The sequence below is a fragment of the Leucopleurus acutus genome, assembly GCF_964270905.1.
Source record: "Leucopleurus acutus genome assembly, chromosome: 3".
Classification (NCBI taxonomy): domain Eukaryota; kingdom Metazoa; phylum Chordata; class Mammalia; order Artiodactyla; family Delphinidae; genus Leucopleurus; species Leucopleurus acutus.
In genome coordinates this window covers 56,409,934-56,430,409 of record NC_139145.1, presented here as the reverse complement: position 1 = coordinate 56,430,409, position 20,476 = coordinate 56,409,934, and the positions used below count along the sequence as shown (strand labels likewise).

Here is a 20,476-nt window from a genome sequence, read left to right as displayed (position 1 = left end):
AGGGTTAAAGGCAGTTGTGTAGAAGGTTCTTAAAATAGTGCCTAGCACATTGTAAGCACTCAATAAACACTAGGTAGTAAATAATTCCCTTGTTATTGCTTTCATCTCAGTATTTAACTAGATTATAAACTGCCAGGAGATGCGATTTTTATCCTTTCAGGAAGTCAGTGTAGCATTGAGATTAAGAGCCTGTTTGGAGACAGCTATGTTTGAATCCTAGCTCTGTCAAACTGTGTGAGCTTCAGTTTCCTAGTCTATCAAATATGGATCATAATAGCATCTAAGATCCCACAGAGCTGTTAATTAAGTGGTATGACATATAAAACATAGTGCTTGGTACGTCATAAAGGAAGGGTAGCTGATATCCATCTCCATTATGACCTACCAACAAAGATTATATGCAATTTGTGCAAAGGGAACATAAGAAAAAGGGACTCAGCGAAAAAAAAGATCATTCAGCTAGTATACATCTCAAGAAATGGAGCTACCCAAATTCTTCTCTGTATGCAAAAAAGCAACTCCTAGAATAATGAATGAAAAAATTCAAAATATCAATCCTCGATCTGGGTTGTATGGATAATAAATAAGTAAAACTTTTGCAAATTTCCTAAAAATATTTAAATGTTTGGGTATTTACAATACTTTGCCAGTTTGGTGGACAACCTATAATATCTAGCAGGTGTTAAAAATGGAATGAATGTAGTGTAATGGAAATCATACAAGCTTCATCTTTGTAAGTGTTCAAGAAAGTGCTCCAAAATATGTATCTGGACTTAAAAACAGATTTCTATCATGTCTAGAAAGGAAAAGTAGAACTGCCATGAAGTTAGTTTAGCAAATGATTACAGAATTTTAGAGCTGGAAGTGACCCTGGAGAAAATTTAAGTCCAAATAAAGGATTTACTTAACACAGTTCACATTTTAACCTTTTCTTATTAATCATGTAATCTAGCTATCATATTTAACTGAAATACATTTTGAAATAGTATAGCTAATATTCAATGAAATTTTACCTTAAAACAAGTATAAGAATTTAATTCTAAAGCAGAGATTAAGGCCAGAGGGCATATGGCCTGCAGTGATGTCTTATTTGTAGTATGTTTAGCTTTTTTTTTTCTTTTTTAAATTGCATTTGGATGCTTTTAGGTAGGGCATGCTTGCACTCTCTAACATAAATAACTGCCTTTCCTTGCCCAGTTGTATTATATTTGGCCAGAATGACCCACACTCAGTCCCTGTAGGCATTGGAATTGGAATTTGTAGCCCTGTTTTAAGGAATGATTTTAGTTAAAATGAGGACAAATGAAAAAAAAATTTTTTTTAATTCCTGTATTTCTCTTAAGGCTCCATTGTCTCATTCTGAATTTCACTTTCAGAATTAAAATTTGTCAATATTATTTTGATGTACAGAAATACTGTAATACTGTTATCACTGCATTTATATATACCATGGAAAGAACCAATCAGTGAAGAAAGTGCTGAATAAAGTAAGGACAAGAAGAAGCTTCTGTCTGTGGTAAATAACATCTACTTTGTTAGAGACATTGCATTAATTAGGGGTGGGCTTTACTTAATGACTCTACTCAGTAGTTGGATGATACCAAACTGGTTAAAGCCTGCATCCCTGTGCTCTCTGCGGGATAACACAAGTAATTTTATAGTTTGTTAATATATGAAAAGCAATCCAAACAAAAGAAAATGACTCATCTAACTCTTAAGGACATGCAAACTCAACTGAAGCCAGATAATAATCTTTCTCGTACTGTGAATGAATACGTTAATTTTTAAAAAATCTAATTATCTTATCAGAGCTTTAGGTAATCCATTCAGGCCACACTGCCTTCCAAATGCTTTACAAATAACCAAATTACAAAACAGTTTTTTCTAAGAGGATTCACTGGTCATATTAGAAAATTTTAGTGTGACTTCCAATAATTTGCTTATGGAATGAATTTTTCCTTCTGTAAGGAGCTGATGTGCAGGCTGAATCTGTAACAAGGGTAAAATTTACATGAATGTAATACTTGTCAAGTGAAGTCACCTCCTCTAAAACACCTTCTTTCCTGACCTCCTCAGGCAGTTTGTCACTTGCTCCTCTGTATTATAATCTCTGTACCTTGTAACTGTTAAGTCATCTTTCACTTCCAAGTACACTGTGACCTCCCAGAGAGCAGGGATCAGGTCTTACACCACATTTATATCACAAAGCACAGGCCTGGCTTATTGGAAAACAAAACAAAACACTTTTCCCCCTCACAGTTCTCATTATCACTCATTTTTGCCAGACTGGAATAGTTGGTGGCTTTAAAACCAGCTAATTCATGGGAATTAAAGCCCATAATACTAACACAATGAGCACTAGTTACTGCTGAAACCTAACACCATCATTTCACATGATAGCACTTTCTTAGTTATCTTCTGTTCTCTGACCATACTCCCTCCCTTCAGTTTATAGTTTTCTATTTTATTCTAGTTTGTTTTTTAAAGTATCTCTTCCCCACTAGAGCACTTAGGAGCTACCCTCCTCCCCCTGCTTTTACTGACTTCTAGCCTTAATGGGGCTTTGCATATAATAGAAATTTCAGAATCCACTCTGAGAAATAGGAACCAGAGAAATAATAAAACTCTTCAAAACACACACTACCTTCCACTGCTCTTTTGAAGAATACTTTACAGCTTCCACAAGTTAAGACCCCATAATGACATCCCGAAGCTTCATCAGAGCACACTAGGCAGAGTTTGGGAGGTGGTCCCGTTGCTGCTGAGGAGCTGGATGGAGGAGAGCTTACATCTGGTCTCATTCCAGGGCTAAAAAAGGAAGAAAGCAGTGTGACGATTTAACTGTCATGACTGTCACAGAAGTATCAAAATACAGTTCTCTTACCTTCTCACTCCACAGTGAGCATGTTCACACTGAACTCTGGCTTCAAGTACTAGCAAGCATTAAAATATCCTACCTAGATATAGTCAAATAACGTTTTATTCTTCTATACAAAATTAAGAGTGAGGTAATTTCTTTTTAAGTATTCCCTGGGAGCTCCCTGGGGTCTGGTGGTTAGGATTTGGTACTTTCACTGCCGTAGTCCAGGTTCAATCTTTGGTTGGGGAACTGAAATCCCAGAAGCCATGGGGCGTGGCAAAAAAAAAAAAAAAAAGAAACGTATCCCTTAAAACGAATGGACTTAGATATTATAATTTTTAGTTGCTTGGGAGTTGTTTATAATCACCTTTACTAAAGTATCATTTACATACAATAACATTAACCATTTATAAGTGTACAATTGATGAGTTTTGTTACATGGATAATTGTGTAACTACCACCATGATCAAGAGATACAGTATATATTCCATCAACCGCCGAAGATTCCTTAGGACATCATTTTTTTCCCTCTAATTTTAAGATATTGTACAGGGATCTTTCTAATTTCATTCAAGTCTCATTACAATTCTACCCATTCCTCTGCTTGAGTTAAACTTTCTTACAATATACACATAATTTGTTCTATTGTGCTTCACTTTATTGCACTTAACAGATGCTGCAAAATTGTCAGATGGTTAGTATTTATTAGCAACAAAGTATTTTTTTTTGAATTTTATTTTATTTTTTATACAGTACGTTCTTATTAGTTATCTATTTTATCCATATTAGTGTATACATGTCAATCCCAATCTTCCAGTTCATCACACCACCACCCCCACCACTTTCCCCCCTTGGTGCCCACAGGTTTGTTCTCTACATCTGTGTCTCTATTTCAGCCCTGCAAACCGGTTCATCTGTACCATTTTTCTAGGTTCCACATATATGCATTAATATACGATATTTTTCTCTTTCTGACTTAGTTCACTCTGTATGACAGTCTCTAGATCCATCCACATCTCTACAAATGACCCAATTTTGTTCCTTTTTATGGCTGAGTAATATTCCATTGTATACATGTACCACATCTTCTTTATCCATTCGTCTGTCGATGGGCATTTAGGTTGCTTCCGTGACCTGGCTATTGTAAATGGTGCTGCAGTGAACACTGGGGTGCATGTGTCTTTCTGAATTATGGTTTTCTCTGGGTATATGCCCAACAAAGTATTTTAAAATTAAGGTATATACATTGTTTTTCAGACACACTGCACACTTAACAGACTATAGTATAGTGTAAACATAACTTTTGTATGCACTGGAAAGTGACTTGCTTTATTGCAACATTTTCTTTCTTGCTGTGGTCTGGAACCAAACCAGCAGTATCTCTGAGGTATGACTGTATTAAAGTTTGGTCCAGCATCTCTCATTCCCAATGTCATCCTAGCTGAAATGACAGTTTTTTATGACTTAGAAGAGAATGGTGCAGAAACATTACCTCCTACAACTTTCTAGTCTGGCTTGCAGCAAGTAAGACTTTTTTCCAGCACTGGGCTTTCAACAGTAAGGACTATGCTGCCCTCCCCACTCTGTGTACATATGCCCTGGAGAAAAAGATGGAAAATGGGAATCTGCTTCTCCTGCTAGGTCTTGTTTTCATTTCGTAGATTTCTCACCACAAAAGATAAATATTCCTTTTCTAACTTGTTGTTTTGAGAATTTTCAAACACTCAAAAGTTGAAAGTATTGTGCAATGGATGTATAGTCTTTACTTATACTCACCAATTCTCAACATTTTGCCACATTTGCTTATAAAGATATATTTTTATAAACCAACGAAACAGTGATCCCTTTAATGCTAGAGGAAAGGTTAACTATAAAACCTTCATTATAGATGATACAGTGGTTTCCAATGTTGTATATTTCTAAGGAATGTTCATCTTACATGCTAACTTTGGAACCCAAACTGTATTGTGTACTGTATAACTCAAAAGAGTTCCTAACCTTTCTAACCTTGTGTAACTAAAAAGAGTCCCTGGGGGCTTCCCTGGTGGTGCAGTGGTTGAGAGTCTGCCTGCCGATGCAGGGGACACGGGTTCGTGCCCCGGTCCGGGAAGATCCCACATGCTGCAGAGCGGCTGGGCCCGTGAGCCATGGCCGCTGAGCCTGCGCGTCCGGAGCCTGTGCTCCGCAACGGGAGAGGCCACAACAGTGAGGGGCCCACGTACCGTAAAAACAAAAAAACAAAACAAAAACAAAACAAACAAAAAAAAAGAGTCCCTGAAAATAGTTTCTAGAGACTGCTAATTCCTTCTCTGGTCATGTGTTCTTCAAACATACGGATGGCAGCAATCTGTTGATTTTGGAACTTTACACATTAAAAGTGTATTGTTCATCACCTATATAAGAAATCTCTCCCTGAGATTTTCTTTATCTGCCTATTCTCTAAAAGAGATGGCATTTAGGGATAAATTATTCATAAATAATAAATTATTATTAAATCTCAATTACAAATATGCTTAAACTAAATCACAGAGCAAACTGACTTAAGAAATTGTTTGGGTAATTAACATGGTTAGAAATTATATTTATTAAGTAACCTTTTTTTGTTATTCTATTTTTGGAATAAAAGTTAAAAGTTGGACTTCCCTGCTGGCATAGTGGTTAAGCATCTGCCTGCCAATGCAGGGGACATGGGTTTGAGCCCTGGTCCAGGAAGATCCCACATGCCATGAAGCAACTAAGCCCGTGCGCCACAACTACTGAGCCTGTGCTCTAGAGCCCGTGAACCACAACTACTGAAGCCTGCGCGCCTAGAGCCCGTGCTCTGCAACGAGAAGCCACCGCAATGAGAAGCCCGTGCACCGCAACGAAGAATAGCCCCCGCCCAGCAACGAAGACCCAACGCAGCCAAACATTTTAAATAAATAAATATTTAAAAAGTTAAAGTTAATTGTAGAATGACAATTTGTTTTGTAAATGTCACTTTAAATAATTAGGTCGATAAACTCCAAAGCTCCCCCTGAATTCTGCCCTCAAACGAAGCTAGCCAACCCTATGTTTATCTAGAGGCTTAGCGACTGACAGCATTCCCACCACTCCAGTTCTGGGAATAGGCCCCAGGGTTTCATATTGTTCTCTGAACACTGTCAAGGAGAATTTCTGGATGCTTCTGTATCACAAGGCATTGATCCCCTGCTAGATTTGGGAGAGTGTACTGAGTGCATATTGAAAGCCTACAATGGAAGAGAATAACCTGAAATGACTCTGCTGTAGGTCTGGCACGAACCATCCTTGATCAATGGAAACTTGTGACTAATGTAGCAGAGCTGCTCTGGGCCAGAGTTTTACAGAGAAGTAGGAAGGTCTTGGAGTGAGTGAACAGAGCAATGTGTTAGGGAAGCAAAAAATTCCTTGGCTTCTGTTCTGAAGATGCTCCTGTTCCTGCTCAGCCAATCTCTGTCATCTGACATCTATTTTTAGGGACCATCCAGTTGTTTGTATATTTAGTTTATGGAAAATAAGTGCAATATTTATTGATTTGAAAGGTTAACTCTACAATGTTTCCTCAACTAATTTTATATATATATATATATATATACACACACACACACACTCACACAGAAATACATATTAAAAATGTTTAAACAGTACTTTGGTAGTATTTTATAGTATTAAAACACTTTCATGAATAGAATCTCATCTGTCCTCTCAACAACCCTGTGAAAAGGATGCCATCACCTCTAGATGAGGTCACGCAGTTGCTGGAGGTTGATCAGGGAGCCTGTTTGTGGTCAAATTGCCATGTTTCAGATCCCAGTTCTACCATTTCAAAGCTTATGTGACCTTGGATAGGTATCTACTACTTTGAACCTCTGTTTTCTCACAAGTAAACTCGAAGGACATCACCTGTGTGTGTGTTGTGAAAACAAGAGAACACACAGGAAGTCCAGCACATAGTTCCTCCCTCCCTCCAGCAGGCACCTGATAAATGTTCATTCTTTTCTCTTTCAGGAAAACAAGATTTTATGAGAAAGCCTGATATAAGTATTATGTAAGTAGTATTAAGTCTAAAATCTAGGACAGTATTCCCAAATTCTCAGTTATAATTAGAGCACATGCAAAACACGTTCAGGCCACTCAACTGTGAGCTAGAGATGGCAAACAAAAGAGAAAGTTAAAACTAAATGAACAGGGCTTCCCTGGTGGCACAGTGGTTGAGTCCTCCTGCCAATGCAGGGGACACAGGTTTGAGCCCTGGTCCGAGAAGATCTCACAAGCCGCGGAGCAACTAAGCCCACGCGCCACAACTGCTGAGCCTGCACTCTAGAGCCCGTGAGCCACAACTACTGAAGCCCATGCACCTAGAGCCCATGCTCTGCAACAAGAGAAGCCACCGCAATGAGAAGCCTGTACACTGCAATGGAAAGTAGCCCCTGCTCGCCGCAACTAGAGAGAGCCTGCACGCAGCAATGAAGACCCAACGCAGACATAAAAAAAAAGAAAAAAAAAACTACATGAACAAATGGACTGATCAAACTGCAACTAAGAATCTGGAACTTAAGTCAGGCCTTCGGCATCCCTTCTGGCAGTCATTCTAGGCTACATCAGATAAAAACTAAATACATGGAAAGCTGCTAAGTGTACCACTGACATCAATGAAAAAAAATCAGTTTTTGTCACACAAATATGAGCACCATGATGGCCTACAGTGAACCCCATTGGGAGAAATGAAAGAACACAAAATGTTATTCAATTGCAACTGTGACCCTATGATACTGCTAAAAAGGCGGGGTTGGTTCAACAAAATGGTTAGAACTCAAAGGAAAACCATACAGAATCATCATCTTTTAATAAGGACACGTGACAACAAGAAAGAAAAAGCACACCATAATAAGACTGCATATTACACGCCCCCCCCCCCCCCGCTTTTTTTTTTGGCGGTACACGGGCCTCTCACTGTTGTGGCCTCTCCCGTTGCGGGGCACAGGCTCTGGACGCGCAGGCTCAGCGGCCATGGCTCACGGGCCCAGCCGCCCCGCGGCACGTGGGATCTTCCCGGACCGGGGCACGAACCCGTGTCCCCTGCATCGGCAGGCGGACTCTCAACCATTGCGCCACCAGGGAAGCCCTACACCCGCTTTTGAACAGAAAAGCTGAATTGTCCCGGTCTTTTGCTCAGTGTGTGTTTACAGCTGTGTCAAACAAACATTCTGGAGATGCTAAGAGGTTCTATTATGAACTGACTGTATCCAGAGAACTTTCTTTTAAGTGAAGAGTGGAAATAACAAAATGTGTTGTTTCAGGTGAATACTTGAATGCTGTCTCCCACTCAAAATGGAAAGAGTGCTGCACATCAAGTTATTCCTGAGGCTACTGAGTTTACATTAGAGAGGGAAAAGATACGTATAAAGCAGGTTTTTCTATTTAATTTTCTTGCAAGAAAGGCAGTTGATGAAAGGAGGATCACGGATGGATGGAAGTTACACACACCTTAAGAAACATGTAAAACGTGCAGGTAAATTACACCCTTTCAGCACATGATTCCTGGTATCTGTATGCCAGGCACTGTGAGGATACAGAGGTCATATCATACATGAAAATGTGTTACTGAAATGACAGTGGACCTAGAAACTTTGATCTAGGTAGGAGTAGCAGAATATTTTTGGCTGCTTCAGTGTCATGGTAGTACTAGGAAGTGATTCAGCTATATATATAGACAAATCTGGACTTACATCCTAGCTCCAGTGCTTTAACAGCTGTGTGACAGTGGCTAGCTGATAAACCCTTGACTCTTTTTCCTTATTAGTACCATTTTAGGACCTTCTGTGTAGATTATATATTTGAGTTACATAAAGTAGTGGCACACGCTTGGCGATCATCAAACAGTATGTTTCTCCTTAACCCTCAGGCATTAACTCCTTTTTTCTCCCTTCCCCCAACTTCTCCTTCCTTTCTGGAGGATCCCAAGGAATGAGAAGTGCTTTGAAGAACGTTCTCTGTGAGACAGGGGAAGGTTAATGGTCCTCCAGAAACTTAAGTTCAGGTAATTGTAGATATTCTTTCTTGATTCTGCACCCAAAATCGACAGTTTAGTTTCGTAAACGTTAGTGTTGCAACGAGGAATCTAAAACCCTATCAGTGCACTTTTTTGTACCTGTGTTACATTAAAATCCACTGGTCTGTCTTGTACTTCTTTGAATGGATCTTTTACCCATGCATGATTTTGAACTATCATGCATTAGTCATTTGGAAAATACTGGCTCACTAAGTTATGCAGATCTTCCAAATGTTGACACAGTTCATTATACAATGTAAGAGTTGTATTTGTCAAGCTCACAGTGGCAGATACAAGGTTTCCAAAATTCTGCATTTTGTTTGGGAAACTCTAATTTTTATTGATTGGCAACAAGTACTGTCACTTGTCTTCCTTGAAGTGATAAGCTCACTTCAGTCATTTCTGAGAAAACATTTGCCAAATTCCCAAGGCTGAAAACCCGTAGTTTATCCATTCTATACCATGAAAAAAGTAGTTTGTTCAACTCTCAACTTAAAGAAAAGCACATGTAAGACTGTTTGAGACAACCATCAAATACTATATGCAGCATAAGTGCTTTACACAAAATGGATATTAAGAAGACACATATATTAAAGGGTGGAGATTTAAGTGAATTAGTATATTGCTTCCTCAAAGGTATCTTTAAGTGGAACTGGCTTGCTTTCTTCTTTAACTGTGAGTATACTGCAGTTAAATACAATGACTACTGTACCCTAAGACACCAGCAGTTTTACTCATCATTGGTTTTGGTACCATCAGTGCAAATGTCAACAGAGTGAAAAATGCAAATAAAGACTATGTATTATGAAAATAGTTTTGAACGGAATGGGGACTCCCAGGGGTCCATAGATCACATGTTGAGAACTGCTGTTAAAGAGGATAGTGAGGACTTTAAGTCAGACATGCTAGAATTCATAACCTAACTGCAGTGTCGTAGCTTCGTGACCTTTTAATGTCTCTAAATCTCAATTGCCTTATTTCTAAATGGGGACTGTAATGTACTTGGCAAAATGATACAGTATTGCTTACTAAGTGAGAGGCTTTCCCCCATGGAGGAAGGAAGAGAGACGATAAACTACGATAAACCCAAATGGTGTGGTTGGCTTAGCCTTCAATTGAAGTGAATTTAATCAACAATTTTTCAATGAAATGCAAGAAATTCATTTTGGAAAAAAGCAAAACTGATATTATCTCAGACAGCAAATAAAGCTGCTACAACTCGATTAATTTTTACCAACTACAAATGGAATAGGTATATTCTCACTGGCTTACCAGTTTTTGTCCTAACACCATAAAGCAGTGGTTCTCAATCAGGAGCAGTTTTACTCCCCAGGGGACATCTGGCTACCTCTGGAGACATTTTTGGTTGTCACAACTCGGGAAATGCCACTGGTATCTAGTGAGAAGAGGCTAGGGTGCTGCTAAGCCTCCCACAATGCACAGCAGACAGTCTTCCACAACAAATAATTATCCAGCTTCAATGTCAACAGTGCTGAGGTTAAGAAATCCTTGCTATAAATCTTTAAGCAACATAAAGTGAGGGAAAAAAAAAAAGAAAATTCAACAAGGACCAGAAACTTATTGTAAAACCTTCTAAACTATCTTTTAAAATGGAGCAACTGCCCTACTGAGGTAGCTGTAAATATTCTTTGATTCAAGACAAGTCCAAAAAGAGATTCAGAACAGAGCTGAGGCCAGGGACTATACAAGTTTAGTGATTAGTTTGAGTTAGTAATTTGCTTTTATTTTTCCCTCTAGCACTAGCACTAAGAGGTGATTTTTACACATTAAAGTCACCTGCACTTTTCTTATCTTTGTTCATTAGGAAAAATGTAAATACTCAGCTGCACACACCAGGTGATTATATTTTCTGACTGCCCATTTATCCCTGCATTAGCTAAAGGATTACTGATTTGTTTGATAATAAGCTATGGAATAGTTTTCAAATCAAATAGAAAAATACTCTGGGGGAAGGCTTTCACAATATTTCTGTTAAATGGTTTTAGCAGAGTGCATTTTATCTTATTTAGCAAGCCAAAAAAAAAAAAAAGAAGACTGCTTAATCTCTTTGCTTTGCATTTGTTGAGAGAGGTTTCTATTGGTTTTAACTTTAGGTGCCTACTAAGACAGTTTCCTCAAACTATGCATCATTTATACTCACTCATCTTAGGGAGGAGGTTAGAGCAACAAAGCCTGTACTGTAAAGCTGTACTGTAGTGTCCAGGAACATTTTCAGTAAAGGATGACTGTTGGAGGAGATGTCTTTTTTTAGATCTCTGAGACACCAATGGCCTGTCATTTAACATCTCTGCACTTAGTTTCCCTGTCTGTAAAATGAAGGAGTTGAATCAATAAACTCCAAAGAAGCTGTTACTATTTCCCAAGGTAGGGGTAGGAAGTAGGCAAGAATATACTTGGGTCTGTGAAAGACTTCTTTGGACCTGTATTTTTATTTATATGAAGAGAGAATATGGTCACCGTATCTATATGCTCCTTTCTTAAAGTCTAATCTAACGTGTTTTCCTCTGTGTTTCTTTCTCTCTGGAAGGATCAGTCCTCAGTCTAGTGACTGTGCTGGGTAACTTAGTTCCTAAGAGATGAAATCTTGTTTCATGTTTTCAGTTCCATTTGCTCAGACCTGTACTGAGGGACATGAGTTTCAATGAAAGGAGGAGTAATGATGTTCTAGTAACAGAACACTAAGACCAAGAGTAAGTAGCAAGCACAGTGAGGAAAAAACTTGTTTTCATTACATGGTTATTTCTAGAACGAAGACCTGATTTTGTTCTATCTGATGCTTTCTTGCTTCTTAAGAGCACACAAGAATAACTATGATTTAGTACATGCAGAATTATGAATGTGACATCTTCAAATAAGGCAAGAACAAAATTTTTGAGCTTGAATCTCACTTGTGATTAATTTTTAAGAATGTCCTTTCATGACTTGTTTTTCCTCATATACCAATGTATTTGTAGTTTTACTTGGGTTTTATTTTTAGGGAGTGGGGTGGTAATACCTTGTCTTCCTACAGTGCTACTCAGTAGGTAACTTAGGAGTCAAGTCCCATAGCTGAATGCTGTGGTTATTATAATTATTTGTAATTCCATTATAAGCTTTAATTGGGGCTTGTACCTGCATCTTTTGTATTTTGTACATTCAGTTATTTGGACTTCGGGAGTCCTCTTTGGTTTTAGTCATGTGTGTCTACTTTGTAGATTTCACCAACTGTGGTCTGTTTTGGGTTTGTACTTTAATTTAGAACAGTGTTAAGTTGATGGTTTGTATTTTATTTCATTTCACATTAGTTTGAAGGAAATTATTTAATTTTTGGATTCTGGAATTTTGATCATTTACTGTAATTTGTAATATAACTGCTGTGAAATGCTTGACAAGAAAAAAACGCTGTGCATTTCCACCTCAACTACAACCACCACATATTTCTAAGTATCTTACTCTGTTCTCAGAGAGACCTGACTTCCTCTCACTATACTTAGTAACCCTTAGTACTTAGTTGCCAATTCCAACCCTTTTCCACATCCTATTTATTATCCCCTATGATGTACCTTTCCCTTTCTGTCCACTCTGCCTCCATCTTAATGCATGTCTTCCCTCACCTCCTGCCTTAACCACTGCAGTGGTTTATACTAAGTAGTCCTCCTGGCTCTGGCTGCTTCTCTTTCCATTATGTCCCCTACAACGCTAAAACTCATTTTTCTCATCATAATTAAAAATCTCCGAGGCTCTTCCGTGTAATAAGCAGTACAAGCCCAACATGGTCCACAATCTGGTTCCTCTTTCTTTCTCCAATTGTATGTCTTCCCACTCCTCTACACGAACCATTTGGTTTCTTTATCACCTCAGGGATCCTATATTCCACAAATATTTATTTTTTATTTAATATTTATTTTATTTATTTATTTGGCTGCGCCGGGTCTTAGTTGTGGCACATGGGATCCTCCTCATCATGTGCGGGATCTTTTTTAGTTGCGGCATGAGGGATCTAGTTCCCTGACCACAGATCAAACCCAGGGCCCCTGCATTGGGAGCGCAGAGTCCCATCCACTGGACCACCAGGGAACTCCCTCTACAAGTATTTATGAAGGGACTACTATGTGCCTCATTTCCCTCGAAGTTTGTCCTGAGATCTCTTCTTCCAGCCTGGAGTGTCTGCCGTGGCCTTTCTGATCCAAGACAACCTCTAGACTCCCTTAAACACTGCCATGTAGCACTTTACACATGGTATCTTTTGATTTATATTTCCATCAATAATTCCTTTTAGGTAGGGTCCATGTCTTAGGCCTCTTATATCACCAGCATCTTGTTACAGTGTCCAGTATATGTTATTTTATTTAGCTTACTTATATGTTACATCTTTTTATATTCTGCAGAAGAATTTGAGGCAGCTAACATGTTAACTGTATTATGGGTACAATCTCATAAACATCTATCACCTCACTACTACTAGGAGCCACTCTGCAAGCTCTTTCTTTCTTTATATACATTATCCCCTTTAATACTCTCCACAAACGTACGAGGTGGGTACTGTTTTCAGTGTTTTACAGATGAGGAAGCAGATTTAGAGAAGCTGACTTGCCTACAGTGACACAGTAACTAGCAAAGTCAGGATTCAAATGCCTAGCTTTCTGACACCAAAATCAGCGTTCTTAACCAGTATTCCACCTCCCTCCCTACAATGAAGTGGCAAAACTGAGAAGATGAGGTAGATCTAGGTCTTCAAATTGAGGGATGAATTGCCTTCCACTTTGAGGGCTGTGGTTTGATGTCTCAGTGATATACAGCAAAAGGAAGCAAATTCCCTGTGCCTGCTTCCAAACATGATCTGCAAAAGATTTTTGGCCAAATAAGGATTGCCAGAGCAGGTCAAATAGGTAAAAACAATTGCCTTATAATTGTGCGACAGTCTGTGTATCATTTGAAAATTTAGTCAAACTAATGTATATCTCATACTGTACAATTAGCACAATTCCTACTAAGATGTTTATAAAATCAAACAAAATGCAGAACAGCTGTGTCTACATTCATTTTTATTTTAGTATAAAGGAAAGAACAAAACCCTCAAAACCAACCTGAACTTGGTCTAAAGCCACATACTCCCACCTTCAGTCAAAAGCCGAGACTTGATTCTAAATTAGATTCTTAAATTAGTATGAGAACTTCCTTACTGATATGCATTTCCCTCAGGTTTTGATGATGATGCTCTCACTTCACACCCTGATTCTTAGATATCCACTGAAACAATTTAAAGGAATAATTTAAAGTATTTATATACAGTGAGAACATTGGTGAACTTGTCCCTAGAAGAGGAAGGAAGAAAGGAATAAGAAATTAGTCTCTGGAATGATGTAAAGGTTACTTATTCCTTTCTTCCTTCCTCTTCTAGGGACATCTGCAATGCAGGCAGTTAGATGAAAAATTTAAGACTGGGAAGGTTTTCAGGTAGGTGGAACAAAACACTCCCATCATAGTAATAATCGTATTGGACACCAACTGGTTGACTTTTAGTTCTACAAACCAAGATCTATGGCTAAGTACTTTAATAAATGTATTATCTCAAATAATCCTTACCACTAGTCCATTTTACAAATGAGAATACAGAAATTAAGCCAGGTGTTTGGCCAAAGTCGCATTAGCACAATCTGGATTTGAATTCAGCACTGTCTGATTCCAAAATCCAGGCTCCTTACCCTCATCACTGTGTTATCTGGCAGGGACCCGCAGGGTAATATCTGTTCAGCTTGACAGAGTTTTTAAAAGAGTGTGTGAGTCATCAAGTAGATAGTCCAGAGGTAAAGGTAAACATCAAAAATAATTTGTTTTTCCTTCTTCTGACTATCCTTGTCATCACAATGAAGTAGAAATTATCTATAATTAAAAAGATACAAAAGTATCCTAGTCACTTCCATTTTTCCTTTAGATTCTTGTTATACTGACTTAAGTCTTAAATTAGCATATTCACATTCTACATTATTAAGACAATGTCACACGAGCCATTAAATTATGAGTTAATAACACGGAGACCTCGTTATCAAAAATACAAAAATAGAAATAGAAGTGTTTTGCATATTCAAAACACCATTTTTGCCCTTAGAGGAGCTTTGAAGCAGTTATGCCTGACTACCATATTAGACCTTAGAATTTTTTGAAATGCATTTAATTTTTATGAAATATACTGCTCCACCAAAGTATCCAGCTGGGGATATACAATGATGTGAATAATTTCTGTATTAGTTTGAAAAATTCATAACACTTAATAGGATACAGCCTTAACTAGAAAGGAGCTGTCTAGCCACACTACCAGTTTTATAGATGGAAGATTTACATCTATTGACTAGAAGAAAATCATGGACATAAATTAACATGTCCACTGATGTCAAGAAGACTGATAGAGCCAAAAAAAAAAAAAAAAAAAACAACACTGTAGTTATTTAATTTAAAAAAGGTGCTAGGGTAGTAGAATTATATATTCAACTAGACTATATAATAACAGCTACCATTTAGCACTTCTTACGTCTTAGGCACCTGATATACTCTGTAATCCTCATTAATATCCTGGAAGCAGATGTTAATAATCCCATTGTATAGAAGCATAAATTGAAACTCAGAACTTAGAAATTAAAGCTCAACTAGTTAGAGAACTAGTCCCAGGACCCTTTGTACAAAATCAATACACAGAAATCTGTTGCATTTCTATACACTAACAATGAAAGATCAGAAAGAGAAATTCAAGAAACTATCCCATTTACCATCACATCGAAAAGAATAAAATACCTCGGAATAAAACCTACCTAAGAAGGCAAAAGCCCCATACTTGGAAAACCATAATACACTGATGAAAGAAATGAAAGATGACACAGACGGAGATACACCATGGTCTTAACCTGGACGAATTAATATTGTCAAAATGACTATACTACCCAAGGCAATCTACAGATTCAGTACAATCCCTATCAAATTACCAATGGCATTTTTCACAGAACTAGAACAAAAAAACCTTAAAAATTTGTGTGGAGACACGAAAGACCCTGAATAGCCAAAGCAATCTAGAGAAAGAAAAACAGAGCTGGCGGAATCAGGCACCCTGACTTCAGACTATACTACAAAGCGACAGTCACCAAAACAGTATGGTACTGGCACAAAAACAGAAATATAGATCAATGGTACAAGATAGAAAGCCCAGAAATAAACCCATGCACCTATGGTCAATCGATCTACGACAAAGGAGGCAAGACTATACAATGGAGAAAAGACAGTCTCTTCAATAAGCGGTGCTGGGAAAACTGGACAGCTACATGTAAAAGATTGAAACTAGAACACTCTTTCACACCATATGCAAAAATAAACTCAAAATGGATTAAAGACCTAAATGTAAGACTGGATACTGTAAAACTCTTAGAGGGAAACATAGGCAGAACAGTCTTTGACATAAATTGCACCAAGATGTTTTTCGATCCATTTCCTAGAGTAATGGAAATAACAAAAACAAACAAATGGGCCCTAATTAAAATCAAAAGCTTTTGCACAGCCATAAACAAAATGAAAAGACAACCCACAGAATGAGAGAAAATATTTGAAAACGATGTGACCGACACGGGATTAATTTCCAAAATTTACAAACAGCTCATGAGGCTCAATATCAAAAAACCAAACATTCCAATCGAAAGGTGGGCAGAGACCTAAACAGACATTTCTCCAAAGAAGACACACAGATGGCCAAGAGGCACACGCAAAGATGCTCAGCATCACTAATCATTAGGGAAATGCAAATCAAAACTACAACGAGGCATCACCTCACACCAGTCAGAATGGCCATCACCAAAAAGTCCACAAACAATAAATGCTGCAGAGGGTGTGGAGAGAAGGGATCCCTCCTACAACGTTGGTGGGAAAGTAAACTGGTGCAGCCACTATGGAGAACAGTGTGGAAGTTCCTTAAAAAACTAAAAATAGAGCTACCATATGACCCTGCAATCCCACTACTGGGCATATACCCAGAGAAAACCATGGTTCAAAAGTATACAGGCACCCTAATGTTCATTGCAGCACTATTTACAATAGCCAAGACATGGAAGCCACCTAAATGTCCATTGACAGAGGAATGGATAAAGAAGATGTGGAACATATATACAATGTCATATTATTCCACTAATAAAAAGAATGAAACAATGCCATGTGCAGCAACATGGACGGACCTAGAGATTATCATACTAAGTGAAGTAAGTCAGAGAAAGACAAATATCTTATGACATCACTTATATGTGGAATCTAAAAAAAAAAAAAGATATAAATGAACTTATTTACAAAACAGACTCACATACTTAGAGAACGAACTTATGGTTGGGGGCAGCAGGGACAGATTAGGAGTTTGGGATTGACGTGCACACTGCTATATTTAAAACAGATTAACAAGGACCTACTGTATAGCACAGGGAACTCTGCTGAATACTCTGTAATAACCCAAATGGGAAAAGAGTTTGAAAAAGAACAGATACATGTATATATATATATATATAACTGAATCACTTTGCTGTACACCCAAAACTGACACATTGTTAATCAACTATACTCCAATATAAAATAAAAAATAATACTGAGAGGCAAAGTCTAAATCTGAATCAAAATTCAAATTAAAAAAATTATTTAGATGTATTTTCAGTTTATTTGAAAAGTCTACTGCTTTTTAAATTTTTAGCACATACAGTAATAACAGACTTCTGGCTAACTATATGGTAGATTAAATTAGTACAACATTATAGTGATAATAGGATGTTAAGAGCTCCTATTTCAGAGAAACTAAGGTCAAGTGATACCCAAAGTAACAGTTACCATAGATCTAGAATTACTACTTTTCACCAATACTCATTTATTATCTATTTACCGTGCATTCTCCAGACATAGATAAAAAAGGGTGACTACATTTTGAAAACAAATGTCAATTGTTCTAAAATTCCTTTGCTAAATTATATAATTAACTATCAGTCAAAACATACTGAAAATATAATATACTATGACTTCAATATGTTTATCTATGTACAGATTTTCTCAATAAAATTTCATAAATAACAGTGATAAGCAACATAAGCTATCATATAGTTTCACTTTGCTGAACTTAATAAAGAACAAGCAAGCTTTAATTTTTCTGTAGATTACTGCAGTTCAATTTAGAATATGAGACAAGTAACTTGTTTCTTCTAAAATGGTGTCTACTAACATTTCAGAAACCATATGGGAATGGGGAAAGAAACTCTGAAAGCAAGTGCTGACATGATTTTTGCTTTAAAAAGTTTTGGGGATATTCCTAGGAGTATAAAAATTTCAAGGGCACGAGCAGCACTTTTTTGAGAACAGATAAATGGGAGCTACTGTTGCAGTGGGAAACTTGCAATCTACAAGCTCTGAATTTGATATGCAATTATGATCAAATAATAGTAATTCTTTTTCTAAAATAATTTGCATAAGATTTAAAAACAAAATCAACGCTGTATTCTCACAAACTTATCTTAAACACTTTGTCAAAAGTATTACAAAAATTGTTTTTAACTAAACCACATCCCTTCCTTAAAAGAATAAGAACGTGAACAGTCAGCCATTAGAGAGCGTTTTAAAATTGAGTTCTTATGTAAGCAGTTAGTTCTGTATGCAGGAAACAGAACGTGCTGAATACCAGTGCAGATCTGACATCCCTGTTTGAAATTTCAATTTTTCTCATAGTCCCCAAAAAGAGTAATATAAAGGAAAAATTTTATTTCTGAAATGTAGTGTAAGCCTGAAAAGAATGAGAAACAGTTTTACGGTAGAGAACATGAAAGACTCACACTTTTCTTGCCACTGCAGTGGGTAGCTGAAATGACTCGTTGACTCTATTTGTGGGCTTGAAGGTCTCACTTGGAATAGAAAATTGCTTTTCTCCCTGCAAGCATCATGTGCAGTAGAGTGTTACTTGCTAAGGCGGTTTTAGGTGTGGACTTGCCCCATTTTTCATTCATGTGGGAAAGGAAAACTGAATAAACTCAATACAACTATGATCCCCACACTGAGGAAAACTTGTTACTATGTCCATAAAAAGCCCAAACTATTTTTTCCTAGTTTATTTCTTTGTATCTAATCCATAATCTACTCCAAGATTATTGCTTTACATTCATTTAGAAATATACAAGTAGATACATTAAAAAAGTAATTTGCCAAATAAAGCTAAACTGGAAGATACTTTTTAAAATTATAAAAATAATATTTAGTTAAGAAATTTGGAAAACACCAAAACGTTTAAATTAGAAAAAAAATGCCATCTTACTTTTGTCAGAGAAAACCCAGCAAACACTTCTATACAAATCCTTCATCTTATTTATTTTGGGGATAATACTATAGATGGCTCAGCGTTTTATATGTGAGACATGGTTCATTTGTTGTTCGTTACTTAGCATTTTGAGAAAACGTCCTATATGTCAATAGATAACCTTTTACTACATGATTCTCTGATGGTGGCAAAGTTTTAACTTCGCCAGTCCCTCATTATTGGTCATTCTTTGTTTTTGTTTTTTCACTATTATAAATACCACTGCATAAGCCTTTCCAAACATCTTTGATTACATACTTAAGTTAAATACCTAGAAGGTCAAGGAAAGCCAATGGATAATTTAGGGCTTTTCACACACGGTGTTAAACTGCCTACCCTCCCCTTGGTTCCAGGAAAGCAGGCACATGCGTGTCCCTGCATCCACTCCAAATAGAAAACAAATCTGGTCAGCTGTCAAGCGATGATCACTGCCTAGTTCTCTACTGGGGTATTTGTCTTCTCTTGATTTATAAGAATGTTTCAGACATTATTTCAACACTTAGTCCACTGAGGATGTATCTATAAAGCCCTAACTTCAAATCAATTTAAAAATATTTCAAGTCTGATGGTACCGTCTATGGTGATCAGAGCCTGTACTGTTTGTTGCTCGCTTAATACTTCTTTTAGCCATATTATTGTTTGAAGTGTCTGTGAGCTTGAAAATAAAATGACCAGCCATCTATAGTTCTGGTTAAAGATGATATTTTTAACGCAAGCTTTTATTTCAGCTCCCTCTGGAGCCCAGTAAAATGAGAGTAATGACATTTGTTTTAAAAGGCATAAACCTCTAAGAATAAAGATAAGGGAAGTGATTTTTTGTCAATTATACCACAATAGCGCTGAGGGGGAAAAAGAGAAGAGATAATACCAGCAATATTTTATATTGGATTGAGTGTCCTGGGGTCTGTTAAGTTACCAGTGGGGAAAGCTAAGAAGCAACCTAATTAGTATGACAGAACTTCCAAAAAGCTCAGAAACTTGGGTTAAAGGTCGGGTCAAAATCAGGAAGGTTGGTTCCAAGTCTGTTGCGCATTTACAGCTTTCTTTGTTAGAAATGGGAGGCCAGGTTATGCGGCCAACTTGCCTGACAAAAACAAAATGCTGGATAAAAAATTTTTTGAAAAATCACCTTAAAAGCACTCGTGAGCTGACAAAATGATACAGGATTTAGGCTAAAATCTAAGGAAAAGCACCCTAGCCACTTGTCCTCTGA

General features: G+C 37.3%; 1 protein-coding gene across 8 annotated transcripts in view; it reads right to left on the bottom strand.

Annotated features, from left to right (window-relative positions):
• The window catches only part of NR3C1 (nuclear receptor subfamily 3 group C member 1), a 609,329-nt gene that overhangs the window by 27,132 nt on the left and 561,721 nt on the right, over window positions 1-20,476 (bottom strand). For 7 of the 8 annotated variants that reach the window (XM_082835987.1, XM_082835988.1, XM_082835993.1 and 4 more), the window contains one exon: window positions 2,642-2,808. In XM_082835987.1, the coding sequence (XP_082692113.1) occupies window positions 2,642-2,808 (167 nt within the window). The remainder of the gene's footprint in view (window positions 1-2,641; window positions 2,809-20,476) is intronic. The other variant, XM_082835994.1, reaches the window with a different exon arrangement.